The sequence below is a fragment of the Abramis brama genome (assembly GCF_963993115.1).
Source record: "Abramis brama genome assembly, chromosome: 10".
In the NCBI taxonomy this organism is placed as follows: Eukaryota; Metazoa; Chordata; class Actinopteri; order Cypriniformes; family Leuciscidae; genus Abramis; species Abramis brama.
The window spans coordinates 33,038,792-33,058,520 of record NC_139972.1 but is presented as its reverse complement, the minus strand read 5'-3'; the positions used below and the strand labels follow the sequence as shown (position 1 = coordinate 33,058,520).

Here is a 19,729-nt window from a genome sequence, read left to right as displayed (position 1 = left end):
AATCCAAAATCAATTCCTAAAATCCTGAGATTCATCTTTTAACCTGTCCCTTTTCAATGAATGCGTAGAAAATGTGTCTCTCTGGCAGTTGTCACTCTGAAAGAAAAAGCATATAGAATAGTGAAATTGCGCCAAAAATGATCTGTCCAGTCTTGCCTACATTTTTTTATGTTTGAGCTCCAGACACAATCTTCACTCCTATTGGTTGTCGCTCCTGAAAGTCAGTCTTCATTTGCATAAAGTTAAACATTTCTCAACTTTGTCATTTATCATAATGGAAGACCTATTATGGCTAAAAGTATTTGAAAACTGTCTTTTTGAAAAACAAAAAAACATAACAGCATTATTCCCAAGTGAATAAATATTAAAGATGCATGAAGTAGTTTTCTTGCTTGCATTAGCATCGTCGAGTTTGTGAACTTTAAAGGTGCAGTAGGTGATCTGGGAAATGCTAACTTTAGCCTGCTAGCATTGAAAGCATTCAATCCCACCTTCCCTGCAAATCGCCGTCCAAAGCCCCGCCTCCTCCAAAACTCTCACAGACCAGAAGCGAGACGACCAGAGACAACGTTATTGGATTACACATCATGTGTCATTCACCGGTGAGAAAACCTTACAGTAAAGTGAGTAACAGTACTACAATAACCAACGCAAAACAACTTTTTAAAAACAAATTCGATGCCGCAAGATTTCGGTTGTGTAGCTAGCAAAACGTGTCAGTGTGTAATAATATTATTGCATGACAGGGTTTCACGATGAGAGTCTGCTTGGCTCCGATGATCCTTTGCCAGTGCCACTTGTTGTCGGTTCAGAAGGAAAGTTAGGTTGTTTGCCTGCCGTTCTCGCTCTCGCTCATTCGGACTGAATGCAATGATTGAACGAACATTTCATGGTCCTACGCCTTTCACACAGACGATATATATTTATAAAAATACATTAAGACTGCTTGCTATCAGGATATGAGGAGACTTTCAACCAGCATAACAAAAAAAAATTCTGTAGAGAATCACCTATTGCACCTTTACGCACTGATAGCACAGTGGTGTGAGACACTGCACTGCCATCTATTGACATGGATACTGATGTTTACGCTTGTTTTTGGTCTTTTCTGCATCTTCAGCCGCACAGCTACTGATTCCCCCGTTGTTTCCGCTGGTAAAGCGCGATAATAAGTGTGTTTCAGTTGGAACCGATAGCCTCGTGGGCAGCGCTCCGACATGCAGTGCAATTGGCCTTGTGGTCTTTTTCTGATCCCATCCCCCTCTCTCCCCCACTTCACTTCCTGCCCTCTCTAACTATACTATCTAAATAAAGGCAAAAACACCAGAAATAAACCTTGAAAAAGTGTTTCACTGTCTAATTTTCACTCCTCCATCTCACTACTAGAGTATCTACTATAACAGCAGCCGATGAGTGTGAGGATCCTCTCCGATGTTTAGTGAAACATGGTGGCTCTCGTCATTTTACGTAGCGATTAGCGAAATACATTAAGGTGGCGACCTTCACCATACAGTACATAATAAAACCCCTTTATAATATATGAAACCTCTTCATCTCATGTGACTGATTTTTATTTTATTTTTTTAATTTACAACTACCTTTTAATCAGAATCAATTCAAATCAAGAGTTTGTAAATAAGACACTTTGTGCTGTTCTCAACTTTGGTTTTAAAGGAACGGTCAGGATTAAATGCATGCTAAGCTCCAATGATGGCTTCTGAGATATTTATTAAAACAAACTAGAAAACATTCACAGTTATGTACCTACGTTAGTCGTTTCTATGGCAGTTAAGCAGCTCATTAATAAAACTGTTTAAAACGGCTACTGTTTTCGTTGGAGCGAGTGAAGACAACAATTTGTTTGGTTAGTCAGTATGTGATTGAATACTTTTTAATTGTCATCGGCACTCATCCAACTGTGAGTTTTCCATGCCGCTCGGGTGCCAAATAAAACTCCTGCACACATCCAGATATGCTTGTTCCCCGAGCCCTGCAGTAAAGCCCACCAGCTCGGGCCGGTCCTACGCCGGGAGGACATGTGTTCAGGCCGCAACATCCATTCAGCTCTCATGCTCTCCGGGGCTTCCCACTGCTCTCAGATCAGTTCAGGCCAGAGCAAGCGAGCGCCCATCGCCCATGAGTGGCCTGCAGGAGCCGTGTGTGTGTGTGTGTGTGTGTACGGATGGAGGAAGTCCTATGGCACACACACACACACGCTCTCATTGAGAGGGCGCATTTCCCACTCGGCATGGGTGAAAGTCCAAGTGTGTGTGGATGGACTCCCTCTGCGCTCGCTCGGCAATGCCTGCGAGCCTCTCAAGTTTCCACTGAATGGTAACAAAAGGGACACTGAGCGAGAGAGAGAGAGGAACACCAGGTCCCAGCCTGCCTTCGAAACATGCTCTCCACTCCTCTTCAGGTAAATCCTGCAGCCCCTACTTTTTCTTTTCTTTTTTTTTTTTCATTCTCGCTCTTTGTGCATTCAGGGATTGTGTCGGAGCAGCTGGGAAGGCTGCACGTGTGTTGGGACGGCACGCTGAGAGGAACATACACACACACACACTCTCTCTCTCTCTCTGGGTCACTGTGGAAGTTCCTCCACAGATCTGCGTTCAGTGGGAGGAGGGGTGAAGCGGGCGTCCCAGTCTGTGTGTGGGACTAGAACTTGAGCTTTTATTAGGAAACGAATAGTTAAAGGTGAAGTATGGAAGTGCTTGTCGTGCCGCTTCATAAACAAACAGGTAAATAACTGGAGAATTTGAAGGGAAGGTTATAATAGGTTATTAATACACATTTTGTATCATTTTAGAACTTTTGTATTATAAATTCTTCTTTTTAAAGAAAGATGTTATTCTCTCTTTCTGATGTTGTTGCCAGTGTGTTTGGAGCAGCAGAAGTGTGTGGCTGTGTTTGTGTTCGGTGAGAGCCTCTCTGATGTTGCTCAGGCACTGATGTGGTTTTCAGTCGTGTTGAGCGTGTGCTGGAGTTGTGCAGTTTGTTTGGGCAGCCCCAGGAAGTAACTGTGTGTTTTCCTCCTGTTGTCTTGGGTCATGTATAGAAGTGTTTTCATTTTGATGTCTTCCGTTATACTCTTGCATATATCTGTGCATCATACATTTGTGCATGTGTAAAACGCTGAGCACTTTGTGCATGTGCTTTGTAATATAACACAAAGTCGGCTCAATATTTGTGTGTGTGTGTGTGTGTGTGCTGGGCTGCTGCTCAGCTGTATTCTAATGTGGCTTTGCTCATTGTTGCTGTAAAGAGCATGTGGCACTGACGCATTCCTGCGCTGAGGCCTTGCACAAAACCCCTTCAGACCGCAGCCAGTCCTGCTGCTGTACGCTCACCATCTGGAGCACATTGTAAAGATTCATTCAAACTACTCTGACACTTTCTTGCCTTTCAAGATGAAACACTGAAACTGTTTTTATTTGTATTTACGGTTAATCAAAAATGACAATTCTCACAATCATTTACTCACCCTCATGTCCTTTGAAATCTCCATGACTTACTTCCTACGAACACAAACTAAATCACTGAGCCACTCTTTTACACACAATAGAATAGATTCCAGGAAGACAGTGCAGAGGTGTGAAGTCCAGGTTCAGGAAGTAAAAGTCCTCCTCGGTATTTTGTTCCAATCACCTGGATTTGCTAATTAGCACAGTTTTTCAGCCAGGAGATAGAACTAATTAGTGAAATCAGTTGACTGAGTTCATGGGTGGAATAAACATATGGCAGGAGTTTTACTTTCTGACCGCTGGACTTTACACCTCTGAGAGAGTGATATTTAAGTTGTTGTTCATTGAAAATATTTCGCTGTTGTGCAGCTTTTAAAGTCACCATGAAATCAAAATTGATATATATATATATATATATATATATATTGGAATTAAATTTTAATTTGTCAAGCCTCTCGCAACAACAATTCTCATCATCATTTCCCTCCAGCAAACTGTCGCTCACAGGAAGTAATCAAAGCAGTTCAGCTCAAAATACCCCACAGGTCATATATTATTGCATGCCGTAAATGGCCCTATTTGGGTTGGAGCAAAAACATGCTGTTTTCGTGTGTGTATCTTTAAATTAAAATGAGCTGCTGCTTCCCAGAAGAGGGCTGTGCCTTTACAGCTCATGCTTCGGATACGACAAAACCGAATAGCCTCACGCAGCCAACAAGTCTGAAATCGTCAGTACCGGTGTTCAGCCTTACATGCTCAAACCGGAGTCAGACACTGATGGAGAGACTCAAGAAGTCATTTTTAGAATTTGTCAGAGACAATTTGGTAACTTTACCTACATAAGCCGTACAAGCACATCCAGAAAGGCAATTTTCAAACATTCACTAAATGTAAAGTGCGATACTTGCCTGTTCTGGGTATGAAATTGGATTACGAACAGTTGGTATTGATCCATCTCTGCGAATCAACTTTTGTGCAAATCCTGCGTCGTACTGACCCTCGTTTGGAAAGCTGTCCGTGTGTAAAATGATTTGCACAAACATATACGAATTCAGCTAATTTCTTGGACACATTCACTTCATAAATGAAATGAATCCACTGCGTCCCCAGTGGCTCAGATGCTGGGAGTTTCTGAAGACTTGTGTTCATTATTACAGCCAGTTATAATCTTTAGTAGCGTATACATTATATAATTAGCTAGTCTAGCGAGGAGATGAACATGGCGGACTGTGTGTGGCTCACTCTTTGTTTATAGGGCGGAGATCGTCACCAGTCATGGGTGGGGCTTGATCTAATGTGACGTCACTTTAGGCAGAACACTGGGACAGCTCCTTTTATGCACCATTTCTGATTTATGGCGATTATAAAATTAGTGGGTGGATTTTTACCATTATAGGGTGGTTGTTTATACACACATTTATGTTCAAACATATACCATGTAAAAGTGAATGTTGCATAATATTTGCTTAATTTAATTTGTGTTTGTGTATATTTGTATGTCACACCAAGTTTTATGTCAATGAAACCAAACAGCATTCGTTCTTGTTTGTCTTGAATGAAATTTGAGAGGTTGTCTGCAAAATGCTAACTATCCTATGACAGAAGTTATTCAGAAGTTTTGAAGTTAACGCTCATATGTCTGTTTTGACATTTGTTTGTTTTTTGTGTGTGTCAATTATTCAGACCGAAACACTTATAAACATGTTTAGTTTAAACACTGACTTCTAATAAGTAAAATAAATAGTAGGGCTGGGTTAAAAATATCGACTTCTCTGTTTTAATCGATTCTCATTTTGAAGAACCATTATCTCTTAAATCCCAATAATTAACCTCTTAATCTATGCTGTTTTCAGTTGATGAATGAACTTTTTTTTTTTTTTTTACTGTGCCTCCCATCCAATAAATCGCAATAAGCTTTGTGCTTTCTTACTTTTGATATGAAACAAAGTCTCGGCTTTCAAATTCTGTCAATATTATTTACAGAATGTAAACCGTAAATACCGTTTTGCCGCAACAAATCGTTGTAGCGTCTCAGTTTCATCTCTTTCACTTTACTAAGTTACAGCACAAAATAAAGATGAATGAACATCAGAAGGAATGCTGAAAGAGACCGTTCAACTTACCAAAATCTGTATCATTTTACATTAACCTCAGAAAAGCCATTCAATGTCCAAAATCTCATTAGTCAGCTACAAAAATAGAGCATTTGCTAAATATATGCATCATATTGCATATTCATTGTATTTTTATTTAACTTATTTAATGTATGTTTGAATAAATATGTCATTTTTTTATGACAGCCACCATTTAAATGAATATGTGAAACACATATTTGGCCTTAAAAATGTGTTATGAACTTCTTTGTGTAATTTTATACAAATCACGTTCGCTTAAAATATTCTGTCTGACCCCCACCGTTATTTTTAGAACGTATCACCTTATTATTTCCATGGCAACACGTCATACTTGTCCCGTGACACATCGCAACCACAATAGCGCTGTATGACACATGTATTGCTTATTTCGTTTGTCCTTTTTTATTAAAAATGTTTTATAAAACTTGTTGGCTATGTCATCAACTACCTGAAATACAATTCTCAAATACATGTAAGTGAATGTGTTTCGTCGTTTAAAAAAACCTTTATGATGATCCTGTTAGTTGATCTATAACGCGTGATGGGCACCGCCATGCTAGTTCGTCAGATTTACAACACGTAAATTCATCCACTTCTCCTGAAATACAAGTAAGCGCCAGCGCCAGCACCAGCCAAAGCACGTTTGAATTTAGCAGCTGATCACGTGATGCACTGACCGTTCTGATCACACCAGTGTGATCGAACGCCTCAAAGGGTTAATATTATAGTGATGTACCAACTTTTGCTGTGCCTGTGAGCTCCACAGCAGACTTCTTCCCAACAGTTAAAGCAGCATTACGTCACAAACATTCACTCCTCAAAAAGTTCCACAATGCCCGCGATGTGTAGTGAGCCAGGATCCTGACTGTCCTCACCAGTGCCCGAATTAGTGTACACGATATACTGATTCACGACTACATTAATCCGGATAGATTTGAAAACAGAGTTATCGTTTCAAAACGCTCACAATATCAGTATAAACATGAATATCTATGGGTTCAATATGTGTCACATGACTAAACTTGCGTCATCATTTTCAAATTCCTCCGTTTTCACAGTCTAGATTTTCGACAACATGAAACCGGCGTATTCAGATGTATCCACTTTGGAGAGCGTTTTCAAAAAGCTTTGTTTTCGTTGCTAAAAACGCGTCTCAGTGTGGACGGAAGACCAAAACGGAGAGAAAAAGATGCGTTTTCAAATGAAAACGTAGTACTATGGACAAGGCCTCAGGAAGCTGATTGAGACACACTATGATTGGTCACTTTCGGTAGCATTCTTTTAGAGAGGCAATCATGACTACATTTCATTTCACATCTGCTGTTGTACTTTATGAAAAGTAAGAAAACTGCTTTGTATTGGTGTTTGGTGCATAAAGTCAAGAGAACATTGTAAGCGCAGCTGTAGATGGACAAAGACACACTGTGAGCGTCACGGGCCGCTGTGATGCAGACGCTTGGAAGATTTGACCAAGTTTGAGTGGGAAGCAGGCAAGCATAGTGTGGGATTGTTGGCATGTCGTCTCATTCCCACAGTTCAGGGTGTGTTCGCACTATTGCGTGTTTGTGCGTGATTTCAAGGCCCATTTGCATGGTTTTGCATCTGATATGCCACAACCTTTACATGATTTGCATCTCTATTCAAAAGAAAGCATTTCGGGATTTTTCTTTTCTTCAGAAGTGTCTTGCCCTCGATCTCCATACTGTAACCTTCCCTCGCTCTCAGTCTGATCCCGCAGACGCAACCGTCTCTTCCTGGGGTGTAAAGGGGATATTCATGATGGAAATCACTGAAAACCACTGTTAAACAGTGGCCTCAAGAAGTATTTGGACCCTTCAGCGTCATTTAAACATGTCTTGATGCTGTTGCATTGGATGATATCTGCAAATACATTTATGCTAGTGCTTTCCTCAAAACCAACTTCACCTCTTAGAGATGTTTTGCAATGACTCTTAACCAGCTGATATTGCAGTGCTTGTGTGTGGATGTGTGAAGTCCTCTCTTCTCATGTTGACACTGGAGCAGAGTAGTTCATCACATCAATCCCATAAAGCCTAATGTGCCATATTTGATACACAAAGATCTCTAAAGTATCAACATGATCAAAACTTTGCTGAAAAACCTGTTGTACACCAACTACAAGCCTTCTGTCGTCTGATTGATCAAGGCAAAGGCCTTTAGTACAATTGAAGAAAAAAATAGTTTGTGTCTTTATTCTGTGAAGTCTTTACAGATTCTTGTAGTAAATGTAAGAATCACGTTTATATTGTTAGCAATATTTAAGTAATATTATATTGTAGTAATAAACACTCACTGGGCTGAATCAGCTTACGTTTACTTGATTATCCATCATTTTTTCGAAAAATCATGTTGAAATGTGAACATCAAACACGTTCCCTCAGGCTTTTGAGGAACATTTGTTCATCTCTCAATCATCATTATATTGCAGTACATCATACATTTTACAACTACAGAGCTTTGATCATGAAACTAAGCATTGAACTATCGTCTTGCTAAGACGTAATATTGGGAGATATAGAGTGACGGCTGATATTTATATGCATTTTATGTAAGTATCTGCTATACTGTTATAAACTGATTTACATTAAGCTTTCATAATTTCATCTTGGCAATATAAATTTCAGCAACTGCACCAAACTGCATATTTTTGCATAATAAAATAGATAAAATATCATACTATATGAGACAAAAGCCTGATGTATCAAATTTGATTCTCAAAAATACACACACACACACACACACACACACACACACACACACACACACACACACACACACACACACACACACACACATTTTGTCTAAATGTTGTTTTGCTTGAAATGTGTCTTCATAACTCTATTTTAATTAAACGCCACTCAGTTTAATAGCATCAGTATCTAAAGCAACAGCATTCATAATTTTATGTGGCTCAAGTGTCCAAATACTTTTTTTAGGGCCACCCATTTATATTTGAACTTGAGAAACAATGCAAGATATCAAATCTGTTTGACTAATGTATAAATAATTCAGTTTGATTTGATACAAGGAACAATGTTTCGATTCATCAGTTGTGTTTCATAATTGTTTTAGGCTACTTTTTATTGCAAAGCTTATAATAGACGGTTTGATGACATATTTCATCTGTGACAACTTGCCCCATAGAGTTTGAAAACATGCCCCGCATCATAATAGGCATAAGAGGCAGAACTTATGTCTGTGATGGTGTGCGCGTTTAACCAAATTTACATTATAAAATGTATACATTTGAGCCTTTTTACATTTTGAGCCTTATAAATTGCTTATTGACCAGCGTGATTCAACATTAAGTAGTCATTTTCAGGACTGATGCTGTTGAATAGGCAGAATTATTTTAATGGTACATTTCACTGCACATAAGTAATGTGAATCGCATTTATAGTTTGCTTACAGCCTGTAAAACTTAATCAGCTTGAGAGCTCTAATTTGTGAGCAAATCACCATTTCCATTCAGTCAAAGCTGGGATCCATTCAAGCTTCTGCTTGTCTGTGAAATGCTTTTTCCTTTCAGAAACTCCCAGCTCTTATTTGTGAACATCAGCTTGACTGTGTTTGTGTTTGCAGGCCACATTTCCCTGGTAACGCCGTCCAGCTACAGCCCAGCCGCCAAGATCACACTAGGAACGGTCAATTCAAATGTGGGAGCCCAGATGGTCAGTGTCACACCAACACCAGTGTACAAACACACACACGTCTTTAAATGCATGTAAACAAGCAGCACTTCATAATCTCTCAAACACTCAAATCTAAGGCTGTAGTTGCTCCAGGCTAGGGTTGCAACATTCCGGGAATTTTCATGGCTGGACTCTTTCCATGGGAATTAATGAGAATAAACGGGAATTAATGGGAATATATATGAATTAATGGGAATAAACTGGGAATTTGCAAAATTGCAGGTTAGCCTTAAATGTACTTAAAGGTCCCATGACATACTACTTTTTGTAGCCTTTAATATAGGCCTTAGTGGTCCCTAGTACTGTATCTGAAATCTCTTTCCAAAAATTCAGCCTCGGTGCAGAATTATAGCCACTACAAGCCAGTCCCAGAATGAGCTTCCTTCAGACGGGCCGTTTCGGTGTCTGTAGCTTTAAAGACTAATGAGGAGGAGAAAGGCGGCGCAAGGTGGAGGGTGGGTGTGGCCTTGACCATCTTGCGCAACGGTACCATGCATGTTTACGTTGGATATATTGCAATGGCACGAAGACACGCAGTCGTTCAAGCATTTCAGTTTGACCCAGAATCTGATCCAGATGGAGAAGCAACGGATGAAGAAGTTGCAACTCAGCGGCTCCAGCAGGACGTTTCCGAATGGTTAGTTTAAAATATTATGTCTGGATACGGTACTTTATTCGGATGGTTTACAGTTATTATCATGTAGCTAACGCTAACCTACTGTTGCCTTTTCATGAGAGATCTGTAACGTCTGTAATTTATCTTATTACAATTACATCAAGCTCTGCGATCTTGAAATGCGGATATCGCGCGCGCCATATAACCAACAGGAAAACGGTTATCCAAATAACAAAGAAGTGTACAACACTCGTGTTACAGTGTGTGTATTCACACACATACTTGATGCTCTCTACCTTTACATTAGCGCAAGTAACTGCATAGCTAATGTTACAGCCACATTCTACATGTAACAATCTAGGTAACCATAAACAGTAAAGCAACACTTATATATCATTAGTTGACTTACTTGTCCGAGGTGTGTAACGTTAGCTGAGCCAAAGAGAGTTGGTACTGATCCAGACTTTAGTTTCAGACTTTCAGCAAGCCCAGCTCTGTATTGTCCCTTTGGTGTTCATTTGTACATCCAATTATTGAGCAATTAATATGCTTCGCTCGCTCAAAAGCCATGATATCTCTCGTGGACAAACTAAAATCGTGCGCGCGCGTTCCTACTTCCTAGCTCACTTTCTCATGGGCGAGAAATATTCTCTGGGCGGGCAAAGCAGAGCAAGGGGAGGTAACATTTCTCCTTATGACGTCATAAGGAGGAGATTCAAGATCAGCCCGGTTGAGCTTCCATTTTCTCAAAGGCAGAGAAAGAAAGCAAAAGCTCGATTTACACCGATTAAAATTTCTAGAAACTTGGGGACCATATACAGGCTAGGGGAACTCATATTAATGTTAAAAAACCTCAGAAAGTGAAAATTTCATGTCATGGGACCTTTAAACAGGGGTTACGACCGCTAGGGGTCGCCCGTAACAGGAATAGGAATGATTCTCACTAATAAAAATAGTAGAAATAAAAATAAATAAAAAATACGTTTATTTCCAAAGGGGTTTAGCGTCAGGGGCAGACAAGCCCAACATAATAAACAAAAACAATCTTTTGTTTACCCTCTACAATTCCTAAAAAAGAAAGAAAACAAAATAGAATTTAAACTTACCTACCCTCCCTAAACCAAAAACAATGTGAAAAGATACACAAAATAAAATGGCGTCAAACCCTCTACCTCCCTTAATTTGGCAAAAATATATACAAAAATATTTACACGAGATAAATGTGCAAGTAGGTAGCAAACAATGCAGTATCGTAGTCAAACAGGCGTGGGTCAGTTAACAAGGATAAACAGAGGTGCAAAATCACAAATCACAATCTCAAAGAAACATTTACAATTTCTCTGATACGACACTCTAGACTAGACTAGACGATGATGATGATGATACAAAACAATAGCGAAGTAGTTCACGATCAACGATGGCACAATAGTGGCCTCTGTTGAGTGTTTGGGGTGGTCCTTATATCTGGATCCGGTGTGGAGGAGAACCAATCGCAGCCTCCAACAAATTATCACCAGATACCGCCCACCTGTAACACAAACAAGCACATGCACAGAAACTGAGACAATAATACACAGGACAGAATGGAAGCAATGAGCAAATGACTCAGGCTCATAACACAGGGTACTTACATGTAGTTAAAAAAATAATAATCTTGCAGCAAAATATTGGTTAAAACAATTTCAGCTGCGTTTTTACTCATATTCCTCAATCACTCACTCACTACTCACTTAACACACCCTGCATGCACTGTGCATTCAAATTACAGGACAAAATATTGTAAAATATTATTACAGTTTAAAAAGGCTGTTTTCTGTGGGGATATATAGTAAAGTGTCATTTATTCCTTTAAAGGCAAAGCTGAATTTTCAGCATCATTACTCCAGTCTTCAGTGTCACATGATCCCATGTTATTTATTTGAGTGTCACATGATCCTTCTGAAATCATTCTAATAAACAGTTGTGCTGCTTAATATCAATACACAACATTGTTAATAGCTGAGTATCAAATCAGCATATTAGAATGATTTCAGAAGGATCATGTTACACTCAAATAAATAACATGCATAACAATTACTAAATATATCAATAATTAAAGATTAAAAAATGTATCAATATTCAATAAAAACAACAACTAACATGCCTGCTACTTAACTATAACAAAATGTTTATATTTATGTTTGTATATGATACAGTTTATATACATTTCCGCAAATGTCCAATTAATTCCCATAAATTCCATTTAAGTTTCCAACTTGGAATATTTCCAAAATTCCCCAGATTAAGTTCCAATGGAAAGTCTCCGGAAATTGACCGGAAATGTTCAGCCCCTTTGCAACACTACTCCAGACTGACTTAAATGGTTACAAAAGTGACAAAATTAAAGAGCAACAGCAATTAATTATATTCGCCATTGGCAACAGTTGGTAAAACTTCATCACATTTATTTTCATGAGCATTTATGTTCATTTTGAAATGGTTTAAAACGGTTCAGAGGAACCGTAATTCTGACCAAAGCAGACTGAAAATCTTGCATCTTGAATGCTAGAAGTAAAATGCAGTAAATCTGCTAAACACAATGAGGAATATTTATATTTATGCTATGATATAAATAAACTTTGTAATAAATATCTATTCACCAAAAATGAATCGAACATCTCAATTCTGTCGTCACATTTGCCATTTATGTTTTAATCGGATTAATCAGATCAAATTAGGTTAATTTCAACATTTACTAATACATTAATACAATTAAAAGTTGTATCTGTTAATATTATTTAATAGACCTGAGCTTGCATCAGCTGAAAATAGTTGTATTTTTATTAACTGACTTTAACAAAGATGAATAAATGCTGTAACAAATATATTGCTCATTATCAGTGTTGGTTAATGACAACTAATGTTAACTAAAGAGACCTTATTGTACAGTGCTACCGATAAATAAACAAAAAGTGTTAACTTTACACCCATCCCGTTCACAAACTGGAGCTGCCTGTGTTTGAAGATGGGACGGTTGTGCTGCAGTTCGTTCTGTAGCCAGTAGTGGGCAGTGAGACTTCAGAGAACAGTGATTTACATGTGCTTGTCTGCTGTACATGGACAATGGGAAACTGAAGGGGTGGAAGAGGAGGGTGTTTACGGGTCAGTATGGCTGCGCTCAGCAGAACAAAAGAAAGGAATGTTGAAGAGATGGACTCGCACAATAGAGTTTAAAGGGAGGAAAGACACTGATGAAAGGGGAGGAAGTTGGAGAGAGAGAGACCCTGATGAACTGAAGTTTGACAACAACGCTGCAGTAAACATCTATCAGGAAGGGTCTTCTGTGTAAATGCATACATTGAATTTTTTTTCAGTGCTAAAATATGTCATTCTATACTAGCTCAATAGGAACCTGCAATTAAGCAATTGTTAGGTTGACTTCCTGAAGAGTGCAAACACTCATGCTTTGTTTGCATGTACTAACATGTGATTTCCGGGACCCTGTTTGTCTCAACAATGGCAGTAGGGCTGCATGGGAAACCTGTTTGGAAGCAGACATTATTTTTGCAGTTGTGTTTTAGTGCCGCTAGAGGTGCGGAAACGACACCCTTCACCAAACAACGAGTCCTCGTGTTTGACGGCAGAGCGGAAGGGCCGAAAGCATGAAAGCAGAGGCTCAGAGGAGAACAAGCGCGCTGTGTGCCCGCACCTCTGCTAATGAGCTTATTAAAGACCCTCGTTAGGACCCGCACTCACTCGTTACAGAGATGTGTGGCACACTTACACACAGATTCCTTTCCGACTCAGTAGATCTCACAGTTACGTCCTCCACACTCAGTGTCACCCGTGCAGCGTTTCAAGCGGTGCGAGAAAACAAGACGTAACAATGTTGAACTTCCTGCACACTGCAGAGTGCACACTGCATACTTCCATCAAACTATCACATGATATACATTTTAAATAGTATGCTACAGTGTTGTCACATGACTCAGTCTTGTTATTGTTAACTAAAACTGTAAAAAATATATATATATATACACATTAAATGACAAAAGCACATAACACCATTACTAAAACTTAAACTAAAATGAAAACTGAAAATATAAAAATAAAAGCTCATTCAAAATATTCATAAATATAACAATAATACTAAAATAACACTGACATGTACGGAGACTCACACATGACATGAGGGGAAAAAAACATATATTGTGGTCGACTTACAGGGCGTTTTAAGTAAATTGTACGTTCGTTATAATAATTTGTTCTCCTGATTTAGTAAATCTAATTTAATTAAATCAAAACAAGGGAACAAAGTAGTTTAAAGTGGCCACAATTTCCTAAAATGAGTTAACAAATTAAAACGAATGAAATGATTCTTAATTCGTGGCCACGATATATATATATATATTTTTATCCGTAAGACATTATACTGCATACTTAAATCAGTTTGTCAGATGATCAGATTCCAGGTAGCATGTTATAAATAAAACATAAGGTTTTGTATTTAAATATGAAAAATGTAAGTTTAATGACATGGTAGGTAAAAAAAAAAAAAAAATGGCTATACGATTCATCGCCCATTCATCTCACTGGAAATAGATTTGAACACAAGGCATTGTGGGATACAGCAGGTGCGAGACCAGAAACGCTCAAGGTGACGGGCATTCATAAAACATAAAACATAAAACATTCATATGCACCGATAGGGAGAGGAAAAGCTGGGACATCGCCTGCAGCGGACCATGGAAACGTCCATTTAATAATTCCTTTAACTAAATAAATATAGTGCGATAAGATAATTATTGTTTATGAAATTATTTCACACATCTATTTGGAAAATGAAGCGCATCTGTAGCTTCGCCACTGGTATACAGTACACAGTGCAATATGCCATTTACTGCACGTTTTGGTGAAACATTTTTTTTGTTTGTGATCGGGTGTGTTTTATACCACAAAGTTTTGATATTATGCATCTCATACGCACCTCATAATGTACCAGATGTATGGTAGCGAGCCTCTCTGAGTACATCCAGAGGGCCAGGAGGAGGATGATGGGTGCGGTGATGGATGAGGGTGTCCTTGCTGAGGCGCGTCTGCTCCCCTGGGGCTGCAGCACACACTCGCATGAGGAGAGATCCAGAGGGAGAGCGCTGGAGATAAATCAGGGACTCATGTACATCGGGATGAATGAGAACATGCTAGTGTCTGTCAGCAACACCACAGTGGAGGTCGCCAAAACGTCTATTGTACCTTTAGAAATCGACCCGTTAGCGTTCTCTTTCATCTCAGTGGCAGTTGTTCACTGGAAGTACACAACCTGGATGGAGAAACATGTTTTTCCCATAATGGTATCCACCAGGAGGGGCTGACTGCCAAAACTAACATGAACCTACTCTCTACCGGTCTTAACTTGTCACCTAACTATCTTCAGTTATAATTTGCATAACCTTACATTGTTTTCTTTCCTTTCTGTAGATTTTAAGCACACCGCAGAGAGTGTCTCACCCTGGAGGAATCCTCATCGGCAGCCCGTTTACGCCGCACACGACACCGGTTGCAATGGTTACTCAGGCACACCCTCCCGAGGGCAACGAATGGACCCCGGGGTGAGCCACGTGCACCGCACTGATTGTAATGGGAATGAAGCGCTCCTATGGCACTCTGATGTCCTCGTATGAACTGATGGGGATTTGTTTTCTGCTTGAGTTTGGAGAAGCATTTGTAAACTTTAAAACCTTACATAAGCCAGAGATATTTTACCGATTAAAATTCAGATGTACAGACCCTTTCCAAAAAAATTACAATATCATGGAAAAGTTTATTTATTTCTGTAATTCCATTCAAAACGTTAAACTTCCATAGATTATAGATTCAGGGCCCACAACTTAAACGATTTCAACATATTTTGGGCTTCCAGCTCATAAAACCCACGAAAACAGGATTTCAAAAAATTAGAATATTACATGAAATCACACAGTAATTACACAGTGGTTATTTGGCGAACTCAACCGTGTGTGTTTGTTGACTAACTGTGGCCTTCCCTTTGTTAGGAACAAAAAAAGGACACATGACTACATTGATCCCTATTACTCAGACAGGTGGGGCATCTGTTTTCACACTTTTAAAATCATGTTTAAAACGATTTTTGTGAATGTATCAAAGAGGATTAGAAGAAAGAGAGATGAATAAATATAAATATTCACATGTGTTTTGCAGGGACGGACTGTGTTTGAGTGACTCCTCGTCTAGGTAAGTGAGTTGTGTTGAGGGACGCTGGGATCAATAGACACACTCGTCTTTGAATGGATGTGCCCATGAGACAAATAAGTGTGTGTGCGAGAGAAAGAGAGCCGCAGTCTCACTAGGATTTATGAGGCTCAGATGTTAAGCAGGACAGTGGAGGATCACAGCTGCACACCCCAGTTGTGTTTCAGAGCCCCCGTGTCCCTAATGAGCTTCTCTGCTAACATAAAACACACTGTCAAGCCCTGCTTCAGCTGCTTCTCTCTCTTAATTGAACATTATTTCTCACTGAGGAGCTCTGACGTCAGTAGTGTGTGCTAGATTTCACAGGAGCCTGTGCTTTCGGCGAGTGCCCGTGTGCCGTTCCCCTACACTACTGAATGTGTTCCCGTCTGTTTGGTTCATGCTGACATTTGTTCAGGAGTTCATCGAGTTCTTGTCCATATCACTACACATAATCCTCAATATATTTCAGTGTTTATCTAAATATTTGCTTTTACAAATATAAATAAGTAATTATAGCCATTCGACATTACAGTGTAATTGAAAGCCATCATTTTGAACATTGAATGGGCTTAAATATTATAAAAGCTTGGCTGCCACATCGGCTCAAAGGGTTTGGAGCGGGACTGTCTAGGGCAGGGGTGTCCAAAGTCCGGTCCGCGGGCCAAACACGTCCCGGGGATGAATTTTAAATGGCCCGCACCTTGTTTATCAAAATGTTAAATGGCCCACCACATATAATTCACAAATCATGCAGTTTCACAGTGTCAGCAAGATTTTAGGCCAGGTTTTGCTGTAAACCGTGAGCGAAATAAAATGTGAAAACTGACAAGCACTGGCATTTGTGTTGCTTATGAGAAACATTAAACGCGCCAGAAGTGGAACGAAACAGACGCACCATTTATTATCTCTGCCCAAAGGACAGCACAGTACGAGCTCAGAACAAGTGCGTTTACTCGCTCACCAGTGATGATACAGGCACAAATGTCTTGGTGATTTAAACGAATTAAAAGCCAGAGCTGACATTCTCAACATTCAGTTCAGAATACTGTTCAATCCACAAATCACTAACATTTACCATGGATTTACTGTGGTAAGACTAACTGTAAATGGAATGTGGGATTTTCATATCGAGTTTTATTATATTATTAATACATATATTATACATGTATTAAATAATAAAGGAGTAAATATAAATATAGGGCAAATTACAGAAACAAATAGTTGATTTTAATTAGAGTAGAGTTGTAACTCAGTAAAAATGTTACCCTTTAAAAATTAGTTTGTTAAAATTTTACAGATAGCATTCGGGAAACCTGTTTGAATATGGTCACTTCATCGTTAATCACTAAATATTTGCAATTTTATATTCCAGTTTGATAGTTATTTCCTGTTTAGGCCCCCGTGAATTATTTCTAGTGTTTCTTTGAATTGCTCACAGTACAGACACAGACACAGACCGTTACCCTTCTGTGACTCTCCTCGTTTTTGCTGCATTCTGGCAGATGTGTCTTCTCCTGCGAAAGGTCAGATGAACGTCCCTCCCCCTCTCCTCTCCTCTCTTTCCACTTCCTCTTTTCCAGCCCTCTGTCTCTCTCTCTCTCTCTCTCTGTCCCTCTCTCTCTCTCTCTCTCTCTCCCTCTCTCTCTCTCTCTCTCTCTCTCTCTCTCTCTCTCTCTCTCTCTTCTCTCTCTCTCTCTCTCTCTCTCTCTCTCTCTCTCTCTCTCCCTCCCTCTCTCCCTCTCTCTCTCCCTCTCTCCCTCTCTCTCTCTCTCTCTCTCTCTCTCTCTCTCTCCCTCTCCCTCTCCCTCTCCCTCTCTCTCTCTCTCTCTCTCTCTCTCTTCTGTCCTGAGACTGCATTTCTCTGATGCTAAAATATTCTTCACAGGGGGGAACACATCTCCGCACTGTTGCTAAGCAGAAACCAGTGTGTGTGTGCATGTATGTTACGTGTAAATGCGTGTCATATTCACAGTCACACACACACACACACACACACACACACACACACACACACACACACACACACAGAGCTGCGTGACAGTCCCTCTTACAGCATTGCAGTACTTCCAGTCAATTAGGGGTGAATGTTGGTGAGCTGGGGGTCTGGAACTAATTTGTCCTGACGACTGAAACCCCAATCAGCCGCTACTGCACCCCCCCCACGCCCCCCCTCCCCCGTGTTCCTCCTGTTTCTCCGCACCTCTCTCCTTCATTGAGCGACAGTTACGTAATTCACCCCACAGTGCAGTGGCGTTTTTTCATGTGTGTGAGAGAGAAAGAATGAGTGAATTTTCCTCCGGACTTTTCCCATTTGTGTACTTGGCACACCATCGAACCCTGAGCCATCTCTTTGTTTTAACTCTCACAAGCGCTCGCACGCACCACAGCCTCTGCGGCACACATGCACTCGACATCGGATGGTGCATCACGGCATGAGGAACAGCGGTGTAGTAATGTAATGATCCGTACACAGACGGGTTATGTAACCTGCTAGTACCTGTAAAGCCCAGACTATACTTCAGATTTTACCTTTATTCTAGCGTATGCGTATAGCAGAATGCACGGCCTTTTAAATTATACTTAATTTGATAGCGATGGTTATTTTTGCTTGCTGGCATCGTGAGCACAAGTCAGAATGATATTTAAATTCACCCTATCTATTTTGTAAATGCTTGTTATAGATCTCATTTAGTCCGCTTTAACCCTAACCCCTCCACAATCGACGGCAAGCTCACATTCATTTTTAAGTGCAACGCCCACATCTTAAAATGTGGGAAGACCCTCTTCCTACATTGTTTCTTTCATATTTAATAAACTGTTACACTCGGAGACATGTCACAATACAAAAGAAAAGGTCTATCACTACTTACGTTTCATTGCGATTTTTAAAATTGTTATAATGGTATATAACCAAAAAAAAAGTATTTTTTAGGTAGTACATAGGAAATGCGCTATATTATTTTGTTTTTAGTTATCTTAGGTTTTGCAAAGTAACAACTTTACGTTTTATTTCGTTTTTAGAGTCTAGTGCTTTATTCTCATGTTGTCTGTGTTATTCAAGCGGCAACCTTCCTGTCTCTCTGGAAGGGACTTAAACTGCAGTTCATCGACTGGCCACTAGAGACTGGATGCAAAAGAGAGTCAATCCCATAGACCCCCATGTTAATATGCCCAACTTTACAGCAGAAAAGACATGTTTACAGCCCGGTACAAAAAGTGGTTTTGGTCTATATAGCTAATTTTGCCCTTCATGACAACTGTGAGGGGGGACAACTGTGAATTTTTGTATAACTCATCTGTTTAAATTATATTAAGCCTTAAAGTTGTGCATAATTAAGGGCGTGGTCACTTGAGTGCTGCTCTCACTACTAGCCGTTTGTATGTTAGCGCCACGTCACCTGAGCTAATCTGCCTCTTTGCCCATTTTCGTTTATCCGGGAGTGACGCGCTGACAAGATGGCGACGGCGGCTCCGCCCACTTTTAGCTTAAAAAATGCTCTTCAGAAACAAACGGGTGACGTCACGGACACTATGTCCATTGTTTTATACAGTCTATGGTTTTATTTGTGA

General features: G+C 39.8%; 1 protein-coding gene across 2 annotated transcripts in view; it reads left to right on the top strand.

The window, feature by feature from the left end:
• tfdp2 (transcription factor Dp-2) overlaps positions 1–19,729 on the top strand; it is a 49,937-nt gene that overhangs the window by 16,065 nt on the left and 14,143 nt on the right. For both annotated transcript variants that reach the window (XM_084126749.1, XM_084126750.1), the window contains 4 exons: positions 9,203–9,291; positions 15,386–15,516; positions 15,961–16,008; positions 16,127–16,159. In XM_084126749.1, coding sequence (XP_083982875.1) covers positions 9,203–9,291; positions 15,386–15,516; positions 15,961–16,008; positions 16,127–16,159 — 301 coding nt within the window. The remainder of the gene's footprint in view (positions 1–9,202; positions 9,292–15,385; positions 15,517–15,960; positions 16,009–16,126; positions 16,160–19,729) is intronic.